Raw genomic sequence first — 19349 nt, forward strand, 5'->3', positions numbered from 1 at the left:
TTGAGTAAATCATCATATTTCCATAAATCATGCATCAAGTAATTAATCTTTACACGTAATAACGATTAAGAGTTTTAGGTATTCAGAATAAATCACGTAAAACGTCAATCTTACCTTGCTAATCAACCGCGTGGCGGTGGCGACGATTTACGGAAATTACCGACCAAATCCGACGGGAGCGTTCGGGAGGTCAGAAGGGGGTCATGACGAAGTAAACAGAATGGGAGGGAACAAATAGAACCGAAAAATGACATCCATGTTTTATTACAGCGAGCAGTTCCTGGATTGATCTCTTCTGGGATTGGAATCGATGTCAGGAATGGCGGCACCTCAGGACGGCGCATTGCAGGCAGCCATGGGGCTCGTAAAGGAAGCCATTCGTCTAGATTCCTTGGAGAAAACTCAGGTTTCAACTCCCGTTTTGTATCATCTATAACCTTAGGGGGGGTTCAGGGGGGTTATTTTACATGTCAGAACGATCATGATTTGTTTAGTACAGTAGCCATAGACATAAGTGAAAAATAAATACGTGTACAGATTGTTTATACATATGTTGAAATTTTGTACACCATATCTAGCCACGTTGTGAAAGGTAATTTATAACGGTGCATTATTATAATTATATTGCTAATTCCCTAGGGATACATACAGTTATGATGGTGCAGGTCTGATCAATGGAGGTTTACATTGCATTTGATTTTTGAACTGCCATTGCAGTCGTCTGAAATGCTTTAAAAGTTTGAATAATCAATTAATTAATCAATCAATCAGTCAATCAATCAATCAATCACTCAATCATCAAGTCAATGTTAATGTTATGTTTTTACATTAGGATGCCTACATCCAATACCTGGAAAGTGTAGCTTACATCTCCCAAGGCCTTCTCACAGAGGCAAAAGGTCACACAGGTAAGTGATTTGTTATCTTTTGCTTCGAAAGAAACCTTGATGTTTTTTGGGTATTTTAATTTATATTTTTGTTTCCCCTACTTGTGTTTTTAACAACAATGTTAGTAACTTAGAGTTTGCTTTGAAATGAAACATCAGTGTTTTTTTTTTTGTTATAACTTATTGTTTCCCTGCTTGTGTTTTGTCTAAGTCCCACCAAACATAAACTTTTGTGGTTTTTGCTTTTCCCATCAATTGGTGAACATTGATATATGTACTGTATTTGATTTTTCGTAATTACTGATTCACATCCATTACAACAGGACCAGCTAATGTCAAGAACACCAAACGTCTACTACAGCTTGCACAGCAGTGTATAGAGAGGGCTTCTACTGTCACTGACAGAATGCAAGGTGTGGGACAGTATTGATATACATCAGTCATAAACATTCAGTAAAAGTTAAATATTCATAACCCAAATTAGCGTTTAATGATTGGAACACAGTTCAGAAATGTTTGGATGATAAGTATTGTAACAGTTATGCTATGTTATGTTAGATCCTATTGTAGGTGGCAGAAATACAATGTATTGCCAGGTACTAACTATTGAATTCTCCTGTTGTCTTGTATAGAGTCACAGTCACTTCAACAGTCTGGAATGGGGCCAGCAGAAGGTTCACCTGGACCGACAGCACCTGGGAATCACTCAATGCAGGCAACAGCTGTCATGGGAGCATCTGCAGCACCTGGCTACCAATCCCTGCCACCTGCAACATCTGGCTACCAATCCTCGCCACCTACAGCACCTGGTAACCAGTCTCTGCCACCTGCAGCACCTGGCAACCAGTCCCTGCCACCTGTCACACATGGAAACCAGTTCATACCACCTGCTTCAGGTGCTGCAAGAACAGCACCCTTCCAGGGTAACTTGAGGTCAACTCTTCCAACATCTCCTGCATCCTCAAGGAGGTCAGTTTGAGTATATGCATATACATGTGTGTGCATGATACCCAAGGAAAAATCATATTCCACTCATAAACGATAAAGTTTTGAGTTCACCCTAAACAACCTTGGCAAAAGAAATCATCTGGTATGATAGTCACTAGTCTTGTACAACTACAATGAACACCTGTAAAATGTACCTCTTTGCTGTTCCCAGGATGCCCCCCAGCCCACTGCAGAAGGCATACCAGGACAACCAGAAACTCATGGCTGCTTACCAGGCCCGCATGACCAGGCTACGGGGGCGCAGGGACAAGGGACAACTGGTAGGGGGCACTTCTGTAACTCAGTCTACTACATTGTAATAAATTTCTCTATACAATCCAATGTTGACTTTTTGCTTAGATCTGATGGCTTTGTGAATACCATGAAGGAACCATTGTTTCAGAAGGACCAATGCTGTCATGGTCTGTTGAAGGTGGTAACAGTTATATCAAAATCTGTCATGTTCATGTACAAGTCTGGTTAACTACATGGAATGCAAAATGATTTGTACATTTGTATTTGTAGAACCTGTCCCTTCAGAGAAGGATGATTGAGAACATGGCCATTGCCAGGGCAAAGCAAGAAGCTGTATCCTTTTCTAATCATTTCTATGGGCCAATGAATTGTATTCCCTGCTGTTCACTGATAGGTGACAGCATTCTAGAATGTCTGTCTTCTGCTTTTCTGTGTTATCAAGTTTGTGTGGAAACAAAAGTAGGCAGAGCCAGTTGCTAGGTGTGAAATTTCTTGACAACCACTCAGTTGAAGAGGAAAATGGAGGAGAGACACAGACAGTACCAGGAAGAAGCTGCAAGGTGAGGACATCCGTAGTTTGAATTCGTTTGATTTTTACATTAATCAGTGCACTGTCCGAATCAAACATACACAAACCGAATATACAATAGTGAGTTCAAAATTTTCACAATTAAGACACCAGTTCCAAATCCAACTGAAAATATGTTGATGTGTTTTCCAGACAGTTTACTTCAGTTGATGGCCTGCCCCTACCAGAGGACCAGTGTCAGGAGCTGTATGCTCAGATAAAGGAATTCGAGGACCAGGAGGTAGCCACGGGTTTTTACTTTCATAGGAATTTAGTTAGGAATTTGTTGTGCTTGAGGCAGGTTTGTTTTCAATGGAACTTGTGATGTTTGTTTTTGAAAAAGCGAGGACATCAAGCTTTTAGTCTCTACATGCATCTACACTGTTTATTTCACAAACAGAGGCCCACTTGTTTGTGATGTGTCTATTACCAGCATGCTGACATTTTTTTTACATGTTTGTTGACTACAGCTGTGGCTAAAGGCCTGGAGAGCAAAACTGGCCGAACATTCCGAAGACCTGAAGCTTATTGAAGATTTGGTCAAGCAGATTCTGAGGTAATTTTCTCCATGAATATATTTGAGGTTTTGTATAGATTAACAGTTAATCAAAAATGAATGTGTAGGTGGAAATCATAGAGACACAGAAAGAGATGCTAGCAGATATGACTATACAATGTAGGAGTTTGAATACAGGTTAGAATTTTATAGTGAAGAAAGTTGATTGGTAGTTTTTTCTCTTCCCTCCATGAGTGCAGTTGTCAAGAACATCCCATCACCAAGAAGATGCAGCAGTTCCAGTTGAAACTGTACGACAGACTACATCCTCTCGTAGAGAAACTCCAACAGGAGCCGGAGAAGGTCACTGTTCCTTACATAGAAGACTTGACTGACCTTGAACATTATGGATCAAGGTCGACTGAACAGTTGTCATCAAGTCAAGAAGAAGACTCTTTGAATGCTGTTGTTGAAGACAAGTCTGACACAGATGAAGGTCCTACACAGTCAGAAAGAAAAACATCTGAAGAAGGACCTGGAGATATTGCATCTACAGGTGAACAAAGTTCACTCTACGAGCAAAATGCTTCAGATCAAGCATTGGAATCTTCGGATGAAACAGTTGACAAAACAGGTACAGAAGGTCCAGGGGATTTCTCTGATACTGTGAGGTCAGTACAAGATGACGTAAAAAGTGCAATTCAGAAGGGAGAGGAGTTGGTTAGTAAACTAAAGGCACAGTCAAATACCCCAAGAAGGGATTCCGAGGACGATTTAGCATATCTGCAAAACAACATGGACGACATGTTTGAAGACTTGACTGAGGAGTGTGAAGATGAACCTGGGAACAAGACTGATCATGACCAATCACAAGAGGAGGATGGGGAGACTGGGACAGAGAAGCAGGAGGGGGAAAAGGAAGAAGAAGAAGTTGAGAAGATGACAGAAGATGCTGTGCAGAAACATCTCGTTCAAGTCGTAAAGGACATCAGGGAGTTTATGGGTAAGCAAGCGTTAGAAAATCTGCAACATGATGTAATTATGTCATATCGATGTAATTACTACATTTTCATATGTATTTTTTTAATAGAAGTTGGTCAGATTGTACTCACAACACTTCACTTTTTTCTCTCAGACCACGTTTTGGCCATGTTAATTGTTGGCTACCGTGAGCTGAACAGTGTCGCCGGGCGGGACCAGTGCCTAGCAACCATGGAAGAACCATTTTTCAGCCCTGTCTGGTCCTGCGTAGGTGCTCTTTTCAGGTGAGGCACAAATAGCATTGTTATACATCCGTAATGCTGCTATTCTTGTATATGTGACTTTATGTTTTTCCTTTTCTGTGTTGGAACAAAGCTTAAATTCTACAACTATTAAACCATCATGCTCACCAAAGAACATCTATTAAATTTCCTTGCTTAGAGTAATATTTTTATCATCTCTCAGGCGAGCAGACCACAAGAAAGAAGTTGTGTTGGCGCGAGCGATGACCAGGTACAGCCATGCTCTACCTGAGGAGCTGGGCGTTCCTGAGAGGCTGTGTGCTGCTAGTGTGGAGGGGACAGCGCTGTACAAACCTGCTGTCAACGAGCTCAGGAGAGTCACTTCTTGTAACAGTCCCATCAGCAAACTAGAGTGCATCGGTATGTGGAAAGCGACTTGCTGTGTCTCATTTCAGTCTCAAAATTTTTGTTGGTCATAATCATATTTTTTTTATAGACGGAAGCACAGTAAGGGTAGAGAATTGCTGTAATTGTAATTGAAAACTTAACAATGTATTCTTCCTTCCAGTCAGAACATGTAGAGCAGTTTGTGAGTGTGCTGATCATGACACCTCAGAGGGAGCAGCCCAGAAGACAGCAGCATCTATGTAAGACTATCACAGCATCTTCTTGTTGCATCTTGGGTCCTTGGCCGCATGCGAAACATAGGCCACCAATCACAGCAGATGATAGTTATGTTATATTGTAGTTATGTTATATTTGTTATACTAACACTAACCATTCTGAAATTGTTCAGTTATGACATATACATACCTCAGGGATTATTGATACTGCAATAGACGTTCTACTTAAATTCACATTTTTTTGGTGTGGTAGTCTTGTTGTACCAGACAGAATTACATTTGTCTAAGAGTTTACATTTGCCAGCTTGTACTTTCCTTTCATGGCATTGAACATTGGATTTTGTAGTAAAAAAACGCCCTGTAGTACAGGATAAAGAGTTTAAAAGAAACTACGACAGATCTATAGGTAAGTCATATAAAGGTAGGCCATTGACAGTTATGATATATGATGCATCTGTAAGGCTATAAGTCTATGTTCTTTATTCCTCAGTGGTGCAGATGACCTGCTCCCCCTACTGAGTTATGTTATACTGCAGAGTGAACTGCCACAGCTCATGTCTGAGTGCCACAGCATGGAGGTCTTCATCAGAGAAGGGTTAGTAGTGCAATCATACTGTAGTAGATTAAAACAAAGAGACGCTTGTTTGATCCACAATTATAGTTATTCAACAATTTTACCATTTGATTACAGGACTTTAAGATACCACCTGCATATGCAGATTAGTGCAGGTAAAATTGGAACTATACATGTCTGTAGGTCTGATGTCTACCTGCCTGAAAATAAGTACATGTACCATGTATCTTGCACTGCACAGATATATATATATATCTGAAATCTTGTATTTTCTTCTCCATAGATATCTGCTTGGTGAGGAAGGATACTGTCTCACTACACTACAGACTGCACTTGACTATGTGGCGTCACTGGCAAAGTCATAGTCATACACACTTTCAAAGAGCTTGTAAATACCTAAGTACCAAGTGGAACATTCATTCCTGAAGGTTTTTAAAACCACATTTTTTACATCTCAACATCTCTTAGAAATATCTGCTGACAGTGCAATATGCTTTTCCAAAGTTATTTTACCAATGTAATGTTAGTCATTGATATGCTGAAATAAGGTCCTGAAATAAGGTCCTTAAAAGTGATCTGTATTATTTGTTTTGAATGCCTTACTGCTATAATTCATATATAATAGCACTGTTATCTTTCCAATTTTTATGTTACTGCTTGAAATGGACAAAACACACTAAAACAGTAAAATATATATAAACACTGTTTTTCTCATCAGTACTCTACATTGTAGTGTAGCAAATATTTACACATGTTCCTTACAATTACATTGTATTCACATGGAGTTCTCCAAAGTGTTTCTAACACAGCAATGGACAGTGGCAAGCCATTTTCCGTGAAGTACACATGAGACCATGTTGCATACAATTATAAAGGATCCTGCAATCTGAGAATATTATATTGTAATCTAGAAGTAATTTATGATGTATGTAAAACAATTGGCAGGAAAGCTATTGAGACCATTAAATTCTGTGAGCAAATTGAATACAAATCAGATTTCTTGACTTGGAGAGACTCTTAGTAGTAATATGATGGTTTCACACAATGCTGAATCCTGTGATTACCATTTGAGCAAAATCCATTAACATTCATAAAAAACAGCTAGATAACTACCAAACAAAATCTTAACAAACACTTATTACACAAAACATAATTTCACAATATCATGCATAGAGTCGTCAGCAGTAGATGAAAGATTATCCTGATCCAACAGGATGCAAACAGGCCTCTGTACTCTGTTGATGAAAATTGTCTTGAGAAAGAATGTGCGATATGTGTGCGATGTGTATATTAGCACAATGTTCATTCCTCCAAGCCAATGTCATAGTCAGGGCTGCCTGCCATCCAGGACTTCCCAAACTGTTCCTGAACTTCAGGTGGGAAGTAGCAGGTCTTGACTTCAGGCTGCTCCAACATGTGTTCCATCCACGCGGTAATCTTGGGAAATTTCTCCTTCGGAAGCTCAACTCCGCGGTCCTTCAGCATGGAGAACCGCTCGAACCACGGCCACAGGTTGTAGTCCAGGGCGCCCACCTTGTCTCCGGAGAAGAACGGTTGTGTGAGAGCGTTCTCCATGACCTGCATACCGTCCACTAGCTGCTTTGCCACAGCTGGCCACTCTTCCTTAGCCTTGGTTAAAATCAGCTTGTAGTAGAAACCAATCACCTGTAGTGAGAATAGGGACATGACGTAAACATGGCATGGTGTATTGGCCTCTTACTAGTACATGTACATGTTACAGGTCAGCAATCAAAACTCTGATTTGTACCGTAAATTTTGAAATATTTGGCTGTTTATGTTCTCAGTTTTTGCAAACCTCTCAGTAATGATAAATCATCATCGTCAAAAGATGATAGCGGCAACAATGATGATGTACCAGCATGGTACCAGAGATGTACCACAGAAACAAAAGTTGTACCTTTGCATCCCACAGGGCCAGAACCATGCTCTGCTGTGCCTTCTCCAGAGGGTCGCTGGGAGTGATACATTTATCAGGGTAGATCCCATCCAGGTACTCGTTACATGCGAGTGACTCGTAGATAATGTTCCCATCCTTCTCCAGGACAGGGACCTTACCCAGAGGGTTCTTCTCAAGGAACCAGGCTGGCTTCTCCGACAGGACCCCAATGTTTACGGTCTCATATCTTGAGAGGTTAGAAAAGAATTGGAAAAGTTTCATTCTTGGATTTCTGGAAATTAGACTTCAAACTTTCAACATGAGACTTAATAAGTCCAAGAATTGCCAAGGTATCAGCTCAATCATTATGTGTTGGCAGGAATTTGAAAGATTCCATGACAAACCATTTTCACAAAATTAAAAGAAAATGGAATTAAGTTCAAACTCTACAATTATGGATTCTAATAGATAAACTTTCATTCAAAAATTGAATTGGTTGAAAATGTTGTCATCAGATACAGTAATTTAAAGTTTAAGGAAAAGCTGATATTATAACACAGTTTTGTTATCATCCTTTACAAGTGGTTTTCACAGTAGGTTTATTCGTGTTACTAGATTCCAAGTTACTCACTCTATTTCCTTGGCGGCCAGGAACAGACGTGTCCGCTGTGCGTACGGACAGAACCTCATACTGTACAGACGGAGTTTGCCTGGTCCGGGGGGAGGGGGGCAGGTGGAGCCTGGAAAGACAGGTATCGATATTAACAACATACATTTTGTACATGTATCACAGGGGAGGTATGAGGAGTGTGGAGGGATACATTGTCGATCCCTTTCGGTTGGGGACGTAAAGCTAGCAGCCCCCGTGTACAGAGGAGCTTCACGCAGAAGTTTACACCTCAGCCCTTGCACGTAATTTAAGAACCCAACACACTTTAAGGTTCTAGTGTCGAGAAAAGAACGTGACCCTCTGATATGGCTGGGGTGACGTTTAGTTAGCCCTGTGTGCTTGACAGTCGTCACAAGTGAAACCGGACAGCACAACTGCTAACTCTCGTGAATAAGCCGCTAATGCTTTAATTAAAGTACATGTACACGTATGACTGCTTTTTAATAGTTCGACAACAGAGTCCTGCACAGACATAACATAACGTTATATAGCCTGTACAAATGGCAGGCTGCTTGGAAAATATTAGTACTACTGACCTGGTTTGAAGGCCTTTTGTGTAAGAGTCGGCATGGTGCTAACAGGTGTGTTGAAAACAGCCGTGGATATGGTGTGAAGTGAAAATTATCGTCTGAGGGCTAGCACTGGGACACCTCACAATGACAAGGCAGTTTGGCTCACGGCCGACTGTCTCACCTGTATCACGTGACCCAATGATTACAAAGCACATTCCGTCCGTCATACCCCAATGCCAACACCCCAAACAAGACACAGTTTGCTCGCTTTGGATAGGTTTGCACTGTCAATATACTTGCAAACGAAGAAAAAGGCCCTCACCAAAATTTCTCGATTCAAAATGTTACTGAACAAATAAATTCTCCATATCTTTTTAGCTCCCAAATACTTAAGTTTTCACGATTTACCAAATTAATGGGATAACCTTTTGTGTACACTCTCAGAGGCAACAGACTGGTTGAACATTCATCTACAATTGACTTCATAAAGTGAAGATAAGGCCACAGCAAGTAAATTTTATGAATGGCATTTTCTGAAGACTCCAAATCTAATGCGAGAGGGCGAAAAAAAAGGCGAAAACTAATGCGCACGTTGATGTCATCCATAAATATTATTTGCTGTGGCCTAAAAATGACACAGAAACTCAAATGTAGGATTTCAGCTTGATTTGCTACAAATAATGACAACAGCAAAGTCGTTTAGACCATGTCAGTCCATCATATAATTCGGTCATGTTTTACAAATTGCTCATCAGTAAAAAGTGGTTGTACTACGGTAGTAGCAGTAGTGCTGCAATGACTTGACACATGATGTAGTATCATTTCATGCAAATGTTATTTTTAAAGTCATAACAACATCAAGACATCACTTTTTGCTGTTTACACAATTTGCTTTCCATCAATTCATTTAGATATTCAACCTGTCAATTAAGTCAACCTGTTCCTGAATGGCTCTGAGTATCTGAATGTTTTTCAGCCAATTTAGTGGCGAAGCTTTTGTGAACTATAGGATGTTTTTTCTCTGTCATATAAAAAATAGATAGATATTTTTATATGAAAATATACATATTTCTTAAAAGACCTTATTGGCCCAATATATACAGTACTTTGATTTCTTAAAAGTCCCAGACTTGTTTCCTTCTGTTCCGATGATCCTTACACCCTCTCCTGGTTGTCCAGCCACATCGTGAGTTCGCTAGCTACCTGAGAAAGCAGCCTCCTGGTCTGAAAGTCCTGGTACTGGCGGTAGGAGCTGCAGAAGGTGACGTCGCTGGGAGTGACGCCCTTCTGGCAGGCCGACAGCTTCTTGCCGTCGGGCGACTCCCACGGGCAGGGATCGTCGGGGATGTAGTTGACCAGGACCCGCTCTCCTGCGACCACGTCTCGGTAGATGAGCGCCACTCTAGACAGCCGGGGGTCGCGGTACGTACCTGGTGGTGGACCCGCTGGTGCCTTTCTTTTCGGCTGGGGTCGGCAGTCGCCTTCGACCTCGTCAGCTTTCCTCTTCCGACCGCGGCTGTGACCGGTCGTGCCTTTCACGTCGCCTTCCCCCTGATGGGCAACAGTCGCCTCTCGGGGCGTCGCCACAGAGTCACGGCGATCATCGGTACGCCCAGTGGTCTCAGCAATCTGGGAAGCGGTTGCTAGGGAGACAAAATGGATAAAGTCGGACGAGTTGGACGATAACGGTAACTTCAGATGAGACAATAGAATCATACATACTCAGAAAGATAGTTGAGATGAAATAAACGGATCAGTGGGGAACGTGGGAGATGATATTGTGAAATTACCTCAGTGTCCGAATGTTAGTGACTGTGAACGTCACGCATGACTAACCATGACTCTCGGTGTGATCCACTTCCACACCGACTGGTTCAGCAAACCAGGACGCCATGACGCTCCAGATGCCAGGACGCTCCTGACGGACAGACGATCTCTCCTTCCCGCCATCACCCTGGCCTACAGCTCGCGTCTTTGTCTCCATTTATCCGGAAAATGTGTAGGAAAGCTGGTGAAAAGTGTCAAGTTGACTTCGCTACACAAGGTCGCGTTCGAATTTGACAACATGCAGGCGCCGCGTCCCATCTGTGACGTCTTGGCGAGAACATTCGAACAGAGGTTCGTTTTGGAGTAAACAACTTTACTCGCGATCGCGCTTGTACAGACTTTGGGACATTTTGTCTTATTTAAATTTGTCGGCGATCAGACAGATTTCAAGCAAATGCCAATGCTCGTAGTAGCCTTAGATAACAGCAGGCATGGCACATTCTGCACGGAATTTCTGTAGTCAGGCAGTCGCGAGTTTCCCTGTGAAGTTGTTTTCTCCAAAACGAACCTCTGTTCGAATGTTCTCTCCAAGACGTCACAAATGGGACGCGGCGCCTGCGTGTTGTCAAATTCGAACGCGACCTTGTGTAGCGAAGTCAACTTGACACTCTTCACCAACTTTCCCCACACATTTCCCGGAGAAATGGAGACAAAGACGCATCTTGTAGGCCAGGGTGATGGCAGGAAGGAGAGATCGTCTGTCTGTCAGGAGCGTCCTGGCATCTGGAGCGTCATGGCGTCCTGGTTTGCTGAACCAGTCGGTGTGGAAGTGGATCACACCGAGAGTCATGGTTAGTCATGCGTGACGTTCACAGTCACTAACATTCGGACACTGAGGTAATTTCACAATATCATCTCCCACGTTCCCCACTGATCCATTTATTTCCGCTTAACTACCTTTCTAAGTATGTATGATTCTATTGTCTCATCTGAAGTTACCGTTATCGTCCAACTCGTCCGACTTTATCCATTTTGTCTCCCTAGCAACCGCTTCCCAGATTGCTGAGACCACTGGGCGTACCGATGATCGCCGTGACTCTGTGGCGACGCCCCGAGAGGCGACTGTTGCCCATCAGGGGGAAGGCGACGTGAAAGGCACGGCCGGTCACAGCCGCGGTCGGGCTGTCCGTCGAGCCGCTAGCTCTTCCCGCAGAGCCAAGCGGTCAGCGTCTGAGAAGACGACTGCTGGTGCATCGAATGCCCGTCGGGAGCGACAGAAGAGGAAAGCTGACGAGGTCGAAGGCAACTGCCGACCCCAGCCGAAGAGAAAGGCACCAGCGGGTCCACCGCCAGTTACGTACCGCGATCCCCGCCTGTCTAGAGTGGCGCGCATCTACCGAGACGTGGTCGCAGGAGAGCGGGTCCTGATCAACTACATCCCCGACGACCCTTGCCCGTGGGAGTCGCCCGACGGCAAGAAGCTGTCGGCCTGCCAGAAGGGCGTCACTCCCAGCGACGTCACCTTCTGCAGCTCCTACCGCCAGTACCAGGACTTTCAGACCAGGAGGCTGCTTTCTCAGGTAGCTAGCGAACTCACGATGTGGCTGGACAACCAGGAGAGGGTGTAAGGTCCATCCGAAACAAGTTGGGACTTTTTAAGAATGTCCTGAAATCATTGTATTAGGCCAATAAGGCCTTTTAAGAAATAATATATTTTCATATAGAAGTAAGTATATCTATTTTTATATATCAATGAGAAAAAAAACATCCTCATGGCTCACAAATGTTATGTCACTTAATTGGCAGGAACCATTCAGAAGGGAAAAAAGAGTCATCTAGGAGCAGGTTGAAGTTTTATCAAAATGAATTTGATGACTTTTTAAACCATTCGCATGGAATAATACCAGTACTATACCATGTATCAAGTCATTGCAATATTATTACTACCACCACCAATATCTATTTTTATACGTCTGAACATCTTGTTTATTAAAAAAAAACTACTATGGCAATATATTCTATGGCAATATACTCTATTTATACTGAGCCATTGAAAAGCACAAATATATGTGCGAAAGATGTGAGTTGTGTTTTTGTAAATCATTATTGTTTTGTCTGTATTGATGGTCAAGTTGTAAAACATAAATGACCTAAAATATTAAGTATGACAATCACTCGGAGTCTCCAGGGAATTTTTTTCTCTGTCGTGTTTTTCAATAAAGCATGTAAACCTGTATCACATAGAACACATTTATTTTCAATTGAATTAGATTTACATAGTCCACATAACTGCAATCCATGTCTTATGAAACATCATGATCTTTGTCAATGTTCAAACATTTATATCTTTACATTCAAATCACACGTTTTCAAAGAAAATGGGAGAAGGATTCAAAGCTTCCAGTCTAAAAACTGGTTAAAAGATTCAGACGTAAGTTTGTAATTAACAACAATATAATGTAATCATTACTGCAACATTCAATCTTTGGAGTTCAATAGCAGCAGCATATTAGATATAACCAAGGAGGTTTAAAATCACCTTGATATCACATATGGCAGATTTTGCTTCTGCCTTTGAAAATTAAGTTTTTCAGTTGAGAGGGATGCATGACAGTCGGCACCGTGCGACATATTAGCCTCTTTCGCGGACTTGTAAGGCGGTGGCGTTATTCATTTTCTTGGGGAGCGACGCGAGAGGCGGTTTCGCCGCCTAACAGGTCTGCTTGCACTCGGCGACCGTCTCTCCCCGGCAAAATCCCTCGGCGACAAAACCGTCCCTCTGCGGCATAGCTCGCCTTGCTCACCGAAAAAAAAATATCACCGCCGCCGCCTCACACTTCTGCGAAGGAGGCTAGTGCAATGTGTTCATTCCTCCAAGCCAACGTCGTAGTCGGGGCTGCCTGCCATCCAGGACTTCCCGAACTCATGGTGAATTTCCGGCGGGAAGTAGCAGGCCTTGACTGCCGGCTGCTCCATCATGCGCTCCATCCACGCCGTCAGCTTGGGGAACTTGTCCACGGACAGCTCGACGCCGCGGCCCTTCAGCATGCAGACCCGCTCGAACCACGGCCACAGGTTGTAGTCCAGGGCGCCCACCTTAAATATAGCATTTTCGTTATTTTTCGGCATAAGATTGCATTTCGTTGCCTTATGTGTAATATTTTTTTACAGTTGCATTCTTATTTATTTGTTTATGCTTCGTACGTTAATTAAACCTTTGTTTATCTTCCCCCCGCATATCCTCATTTGTTATGCTCATACTACTAGTACTCTCCGTTTGTATATGTTCATGATAATTTGACTTCATGCTCATTTTACTTTTTATATGGAAATAAAACAAACAGAACAAACAGACCTTGTCGCCGGAGAAGAACGGTTTTGCCAGCGCGTTCTCGATGTACTCCAGGCCGTCCAGAAACTGTTTGGTCAGCGCTTCACGCTCGTCTTCCTTCGCCGTCACCAACTTGTAGTAGAAACCGATCACCTGTGGTGGGAATAATCAGGATGTAGGCTGTTATGTACCAGGCAACACCGTACCATTTCACCGGATTTTTGTTGAATTTGAGAAAGAATCAGTAGTAACGCCGTAAATTTGATCAAAGAGCTTCAATTCACTGAGTTTCTTGCTTTGATTGAGAGGCTAAGACAAAATTCCCTCCGGTGCACGCTGGCCTTGGTGCTGAAGGTCTAGCCTGCGTAAGTCCACGGTCCTGGCAGTCTGGATTCCAGGTTAGAACTTTGAACTCTTCAAGCAGAAATTGATGGGAAAATGATACAGATTTGATACAGAATACAGCAGATACATGTACTATAATTACGTGTTACTATTTGAGTGGCTAAGGAAATTAGACATTTCTGGTAGCATTGATAGCAGCAGCCTTGTCAGCTTGCAAAACACACCTTTGCATCCCACAGGGCCAGAACCATGCTCTGTCGTGCCTTCTCCAGAGGGTCGCTGGGAGTGATGCATTTGTCAGGGTAGATCCCGTCCAGGTACTCGTTACAGACCAGAGACTCGTACACGATATCTCCGTCCTTCTCCAGCACGGGGACCTTACCGATCGGGGTCTTCTCAAACAGCCACTCCGGTTTCTCCTTCAGGTGAATGTTGATGGTTTCGAACCTTGGAATATCGAAAAAAAGTTTCATTATAAATTGGATTCAACAATGCAATCTATGTGCGATTACGTTGATGAAGGTTATACATCTAGGTAAACAATATTCAAGAGATAGATACTCATTTAAACCCTACTACTGGATAAATTACGGAGATTACGTTCAGACAGTTTCGAGTGACATCCGTCACTCTCAGTGTCAATAAAAAATGTCATTCTTATAATAATAATGACGCCGCGTCGTTTTAGTGACGCTGAAGAAGTCCAAATAATCTTTGAATACGTGCAAGATTGTGGAGTCGTTTTGAAAGAAAACCTTCAACTGAAGGACTGTAGTTTAAATTTTACAGAACATCATCTATGGCTCTTTATACTTTTTTCTACATTATCTAAAACTATCCACGTGTTCACATTGTTGTGATTTGTCTAGCACAAAATCTACCGTGAGTTACAAATAATTGGTGACTCACTCTATTCCCTTGGCGGCCAGGAACAGACGTGTCCGCTGTGCGTACGGACAAAGTCGCATACTGTACAGACGGAGTTTGCCTTTTTCAGGAGGAGGGGGGCAGGCGGAGCCTGAAAGGGCATAAATTGCATATTACTATGTTTGTCTTCAACCAAGTAAACCAAAACCACAAAATCATGTAAATACATCCTCCTCCTCTTGCGATATCTTGCATGCTTGAAGTTCATAATAAAAAACACGGCACGCCTGCATTTCCATGAATAGCCTAAACCATTTCTTTCCCTGCAGAAAAGAGGTACTAGCCACTAAAAATACGGAAGGGGGATTATACTCAAACATTTGAAACAAGGATCATCAATCATTGGTAGTACGACAATTTTCCAAACGCTGCTTTGAAACTTTTTTTCAGACTGCTGCTTAAAGTCACATGGTGCACGTTTTAGAAGGGGCCTTGATATTTCCACCTTGTTTCAAAGAGTTAGCTCCAGTTTAGGAAACTGCTTGATCACTTTATGTCAGCCCACGGACACCGGTTTAGCCGACTTTCCATACCATGGCAGCCAAGCTTATGTTTGGCTCAATGCCAAAGTACAAAAGGCGTGTGATCTTGACACCAAGTTTACACTACGCAATTATGCAACGTGATAGCCTTAATTGCATGCGGTGTTACACAACAGCCACAACTTGAACACCTGAAGAACCATGTCTTGCCAAGTAGTAGTTTAAGGTTTTTTTTCGCTCGAGCTAAATCCTGTCAAGAAGAATTTTCCCCCGCTGTAAATTAAATTTTTCTTTCACATCTGACCCTAACCTACTAACCCGGTATGCAAATAGGGTGGCACCCAGGCTAACCCTTAACAAGAGGGCCTGCAAGGGGGGGTAGTGATTACGAATTACGCAAAATTTTCGCCGCCTATTACGAATTACGTTAAAGTCTCAGAGCTGATTACGACTTTACGATTTGCGGCTAATGTCCAATTACGAATTACGTTGATTTTTGCGGAGGCTGCCTACGAATTACGAAGTCTAAAACGGCCTGATTACGCCTTACGAAAAAGGGCTTGCAGGCCCTCTAACAACCCTCACATAACCGCAATCCTTTCTGTAAGCAAATTTTCACTATAGAATCACGGAAATTTGGTCAACATAAAGAAGGCCAGACAGACTTAACTACTAAAGATTCCATTCGAAGTTTAGGATTCGGCTAATTTTTGACGTGTTTTTAGGTGTTTTTATCGGGCTGTCTTTTTTGTACCGGTATCTTCTTATACGGGCCAATTTGGCACTGTCTTGCAGATACTGTATTGCAGCCACAAAAAGATCTGGTTTTGAGACTTAAAGTCACCTACACAAACTCACCCGTCTTCATGGCCTTTTGAGACGGCATGACTTCAGCAGGTGCGGCGATCTTAAGACGGCAAAGCGGACAGACGATGTCTTCACGACTGAGCGCGTTACTGAACACCTGTTGTATGACTCAGCAAACCGCGTGTGACCTTTGAACTTTTCAGGCTATCGACCGTGTGGACTCTGACCCATTCAGTCCCTTTCACTGTCTGAAATCTCCAAGGAGACAGTGCTGGCTTGTCGCGTCTGTCTGGCATTGGAATTTAGCATTTATAAGTCAATTATTAACAAAGAAACTAGCATGAAAGTTCATCTGAGTTGGCAAAATAGAACTGTTTGTTCTTGAATTTTCTTCAGTTGGAGAACAGTTTAATTCTCATTAGCAAAGAAACTTTGAAAATGTGACAATCATTCCATTTTAACATCTGACACACAATGCCTCGTTGAATTGAATACAACAATAAATACCAACCTGCAATGTGATCAACTTTCATATAGCTTTAATCAATCACTTGGTTGTTATATACAGTACTGTACATGTATGTACAAATGTCAAGCACATACAGGGAGTCCTAATATTAGGCATTATTGGTTTAGGTACTAGTAATAAGAAAATATTATCTAGCATGTATATCCTAATCTAAATAGATCTAAATATCTATTCATTGTTCTAAAAAGTAATGTTTAAATAAATAGGATCATAACATCACATCTTCATGAGAAGGAGTCATTCTCATTAAAAAAAAGTCTGAAAATCAAATGCCCATACAATGCTCATTTAAATGCTGTACAAATTTTCATTATATGAATACACTAATTATAAATAACTGGTTTCTGGAAATAGAAGAGATCAATAACATGACTAATATTCACATACATTTTATATTGACATAATTCACTACCAGGAAACATTAAAAGGTTGCAGAGCAGTAACAAGGGCTTGACAAATATGTTTGGTAACTCAGATCAATATGGCAGAGAGCAGCTATAAAGTAGTATAGGGAAGACTTCAATGGCTAGTATACTTCAGGCTGGCTGAGACTGGTGGGTGCTACCAATTCACAAGGAAGACCATCTCCTGCAATCACAAAAAAAAGAAAGAAATACAGCTTAATGAAGCAAGATTGCTTGATTCGAATGCAATGTATGTTATGTTAGCAGAATGTTGTTACTTTCATGTGTATTGTTGCAAAATAAAAATTCTTGATGGGTATAGATTTCTGCAACATTTAAAAATGGGAGATAAAACTGTAACTTTATGAGTTTTTGAGTTTCTACTAACCAGACCTTGACAAACATGGTTCGATATTACAGAAAGCTGGAAAAAAGCAGATTCTTACTCCAAGCCTGCATCATAGTCAGGGTTTCCCTCCCTGAAAGTCTTCCCAAACTGAGCGTACAGCTCAGGAGACATGTGGCAGGCCTTGACTGCCGGCTCCTCAAACATGCGCTCCATCCACGCCGTCAGCCGCGGCACTCTCCTCACCGACAACTCCTCCGAACGGTTCGGCATCATGCAGAAACGCTCGAACCACGGCCACATGTTGTAGTCTAGAGCGCCGGGTCGGCTGCCGCCAAAGAACGGCTGTGTCAGGGCTTTTTCAAGGTGCTGCAGGCCGAACCCAAGCTTCTTGGACACAGCTGAAAACTCATCCTCGTGACTTGCCTTGAGATAGCTGTAGAATTGGCCGATGACCTGAAGTTTGTGTCAAGAAAATAAAAACATATAAAGGAACATATACACATAAAGGAAATTCAGTGTGTTAAGTAGGTATATTTTTTCTACTAATAAGTTACTTTGGTTTTGTATGACTATCAAGTTATCATATGAACCTTTCAAAAATGCTAGTAGGCGATACGCTTCCCCTGATGAAATGAAATAGTAAACAAACAAACAAACAAACTTACCATTTGATCAAAAACTGACAGAAGCATATTCTGTTGCATCTTTTCCATGGGGTCACTTGGAGTGAGACAGTTTTCTGGGTAGATGTGATCCAGGTACTTGTTACAGACCAGAGACTCGAACACAATCTCTCCATCTTTCTCCAATACAGGTACCTTGCCTACCGGATTCTTCTCAATCACAAACCACTTCGGCTTATATTTCAGGTTTATGTTGATGGTCTCATGTCTAGTCAAGTCAGGAAAATAGAGAAAGATTTCAGGAAGATTGACAAGAAAGACAGTCACACAAATTATACCCACTGTCTAATGAAGTATCTAACTGGATACCTAGGTCGATAATGGATCACCTACGGATTAATTAATTAACTAAAGTGTGGAAACAATGCTACAATATCTACTCTACTGGACGTGTGACATTATGTCAGATCATGTGACATTATGTCAGATTGGTCTACCTATTTACCGGAATACACTGGAATATACATAACGGAGGGTGAAATCTACCGGAATACACTTAGTGCTTTGATGAGTTATAATACCCCTGGTTGCTATATTTCAGCATAAGATAATGTATACTGTAAGGCCTGATTTCAGGAACCATGGTTTGCACTGCAGCATAGTCAAGTTCGCTTGTATTTTGGTGACTCACTCAATTCCCTTGGCGGCCAGGAACAGACGTGTCCGCTGTGCGTACGGACAGAACCTCATACTGTACAGACGGAGTTTGCCTGGTCCGGGGGGAGGGGGGCAGGTGGAGCCTGGAAAGACAGACATCACAAAATTTATCATCAAATTTTAAGAAGAGATGAAATTCAACTTGTTATGACCTGCCAGTGACAGTGACCACTCAAAAACAAAACATATGCAATTTTGTAACTTGTCTTTCCCTAAACTGCAACCTACCTCTCTTCATGGCCCTTTCGGACTGCATATTTGCCACAGTTTGTGAATATCTAGTGCAAACTACACTAAGTCTAACCGGGACTCTGAACTTACTGACAAACATGTGTGTTCGCAGTCTTTCGGTCAATGACCCCTAACTTTGACCTCA

General features: G+C 42.1%; 6 protein-coding genes across 6 annotated transcripts; 2 read left to right on the forward strand and 4 right to left on the reverse strand.

Moving 5' to 3' along the window:
- The first annotated feature begins 68 nt into the window (after positions 1-68).
- On the forward strand, positions 69-6598 carry LOC109481996 (VPS9 domain-containing protein 1-like). Its single transcript, XM_019784629.1, has 15 exons — positions 69-406; positions 833-908; positions 1211-1300; positions 1520-1856; positions 2047-2155; positions 2400-2462; positions 2637-2689; positions 2851-2938; positions 3168-3253; positions 3454-4196; positions 4329-4458; positions 4640-4836; positions 4985-5063; positions 5530-5634; positions 5897-6598. Exons 1-15 carry the CDS (start codon positions 311-313, stop codon positions 5976-5978), a joined length of 2334 nt encoding a protein of 777 aa, XP_019640188.1. The 5' UTR covers positions 69-310; the 3' UTR covers positions 5979-6598.
- Positions 6599-6909: 311 nt separating this feature from the next.
- Positions 6910-8866, reverse strand: LOC109482047 (glutathione S-transferase omega-1-like). The gene is made up of 4 exons (XM_019784698.1): positions 8717-8866; positions 8142-8250; positions 7532-7757; positions 6910-7278 (listed from the first exon to the last, which is right to left on the reverse strand). The coding sequence occupies exons 1-4, from the start codon at positions 8748-8750 to the stop codon at positions 6916-6918; spliced, it is 732 nt and encodes a 243-aa protein (XP_019640257.1). The 5' UTR covers positions 8751-8866; the 3' UTR covers positions 6910-6915.
- A 981-nt stretch (positions 8867-9847) lies between these two features.
- Positions 9848-10676, reverse strand: LOC109481945. Its single transcript, XM_019784561.1, has 2 exons — positions 10529-10676; positions 9848-10335 (listed from the first exon to the last, which is right to left on the reverse strand). Exons 1-2 carry the CDS (start codon positions 10674-10676, stop codon positions 9848-9850), a joined length of 636 nt encoding a protein of 211 aa, XP_019640120.1.
- A 486-nt stretch (positions 10677-11162) lies between these two features.
- LOC109481946 lies at positions 11163-12087 on the forward strand. The gene is made up of 2 exons (XM_019784562.1): positions 11163-11310; positions 11504-12087. Exons 1-2 carry the CDS (start codon positions 11163-11165, stop codon positions 12085-12087), a joined length of 732 nt encoding a protein of 243 aa, XP_019640121.1.
- Positions 12088-12695: 608 nt separating this feature from the next.
- LOC109482048 (glutathione S-transferase omega-1-like) lies at positions 12696-16500 on the reverse strand. The gene is made up of 5 exons (XM_019784699.1): positions 16403-16500; positions 15045-15153; positions 14360-14582; positions 13815-13943; positions 12696-13555 (listed from the first exon to the last, which is right to left on the reverse strand). Exons 1-5 carry the CDS (start codon positions 16428-16430, stop codon positions 13325-13327), a joined length of 720 nt encoding a protein of 239 aa, XP_019640258.1. The 5' UTR covers positions 16431-16500; the 3' UTR covers positions 12696-13324.
- A 303-nt stretch (positions 16501-16803) lies between these two features.
- LOC109482042 (glutathione S-transferase omega-1-like) lies at positions 16804-19345 on the reverse strand. The gene is made up of 5 exons (XM_019784695.1): positions 19202-19345; positions 18948-19056; positions 18299-18524; positions 17731-18086; positions 16804-17468 (listed from the first exon to the last, which is right to left on the reverse strand). The coding sequence occupies exons 1-5, from the start codon at positions 19302-19304 to the stop codon at positions 17450-17452; spliced, it is 813 nt and encodes a 270-aa protein (XP_019640254.1). The 5' UTR covers positions 19305-19345; the 3' UTR covers positions 16804-17449.
- Positions 19346-19349: the final 4 nt, after the last annotated feature.

The sequence above is a fragment of the Branchiostoma belcheri genome, unplaced genomic scaffold, assembly GCF_001625305.1.
Source record: "Branchiostoma belcheri isolate BF01 breed outbred unplaced genomic scaffold, Haploidv18h27 scaffold59, whole genome shotgun sequence".
NCBI lineage: Eukaryota > Metazoa > Chordata > Leptocardii > Amphioxiformes > Branchiostomatidae > Branchiostoma > Branchiostoma belcheri.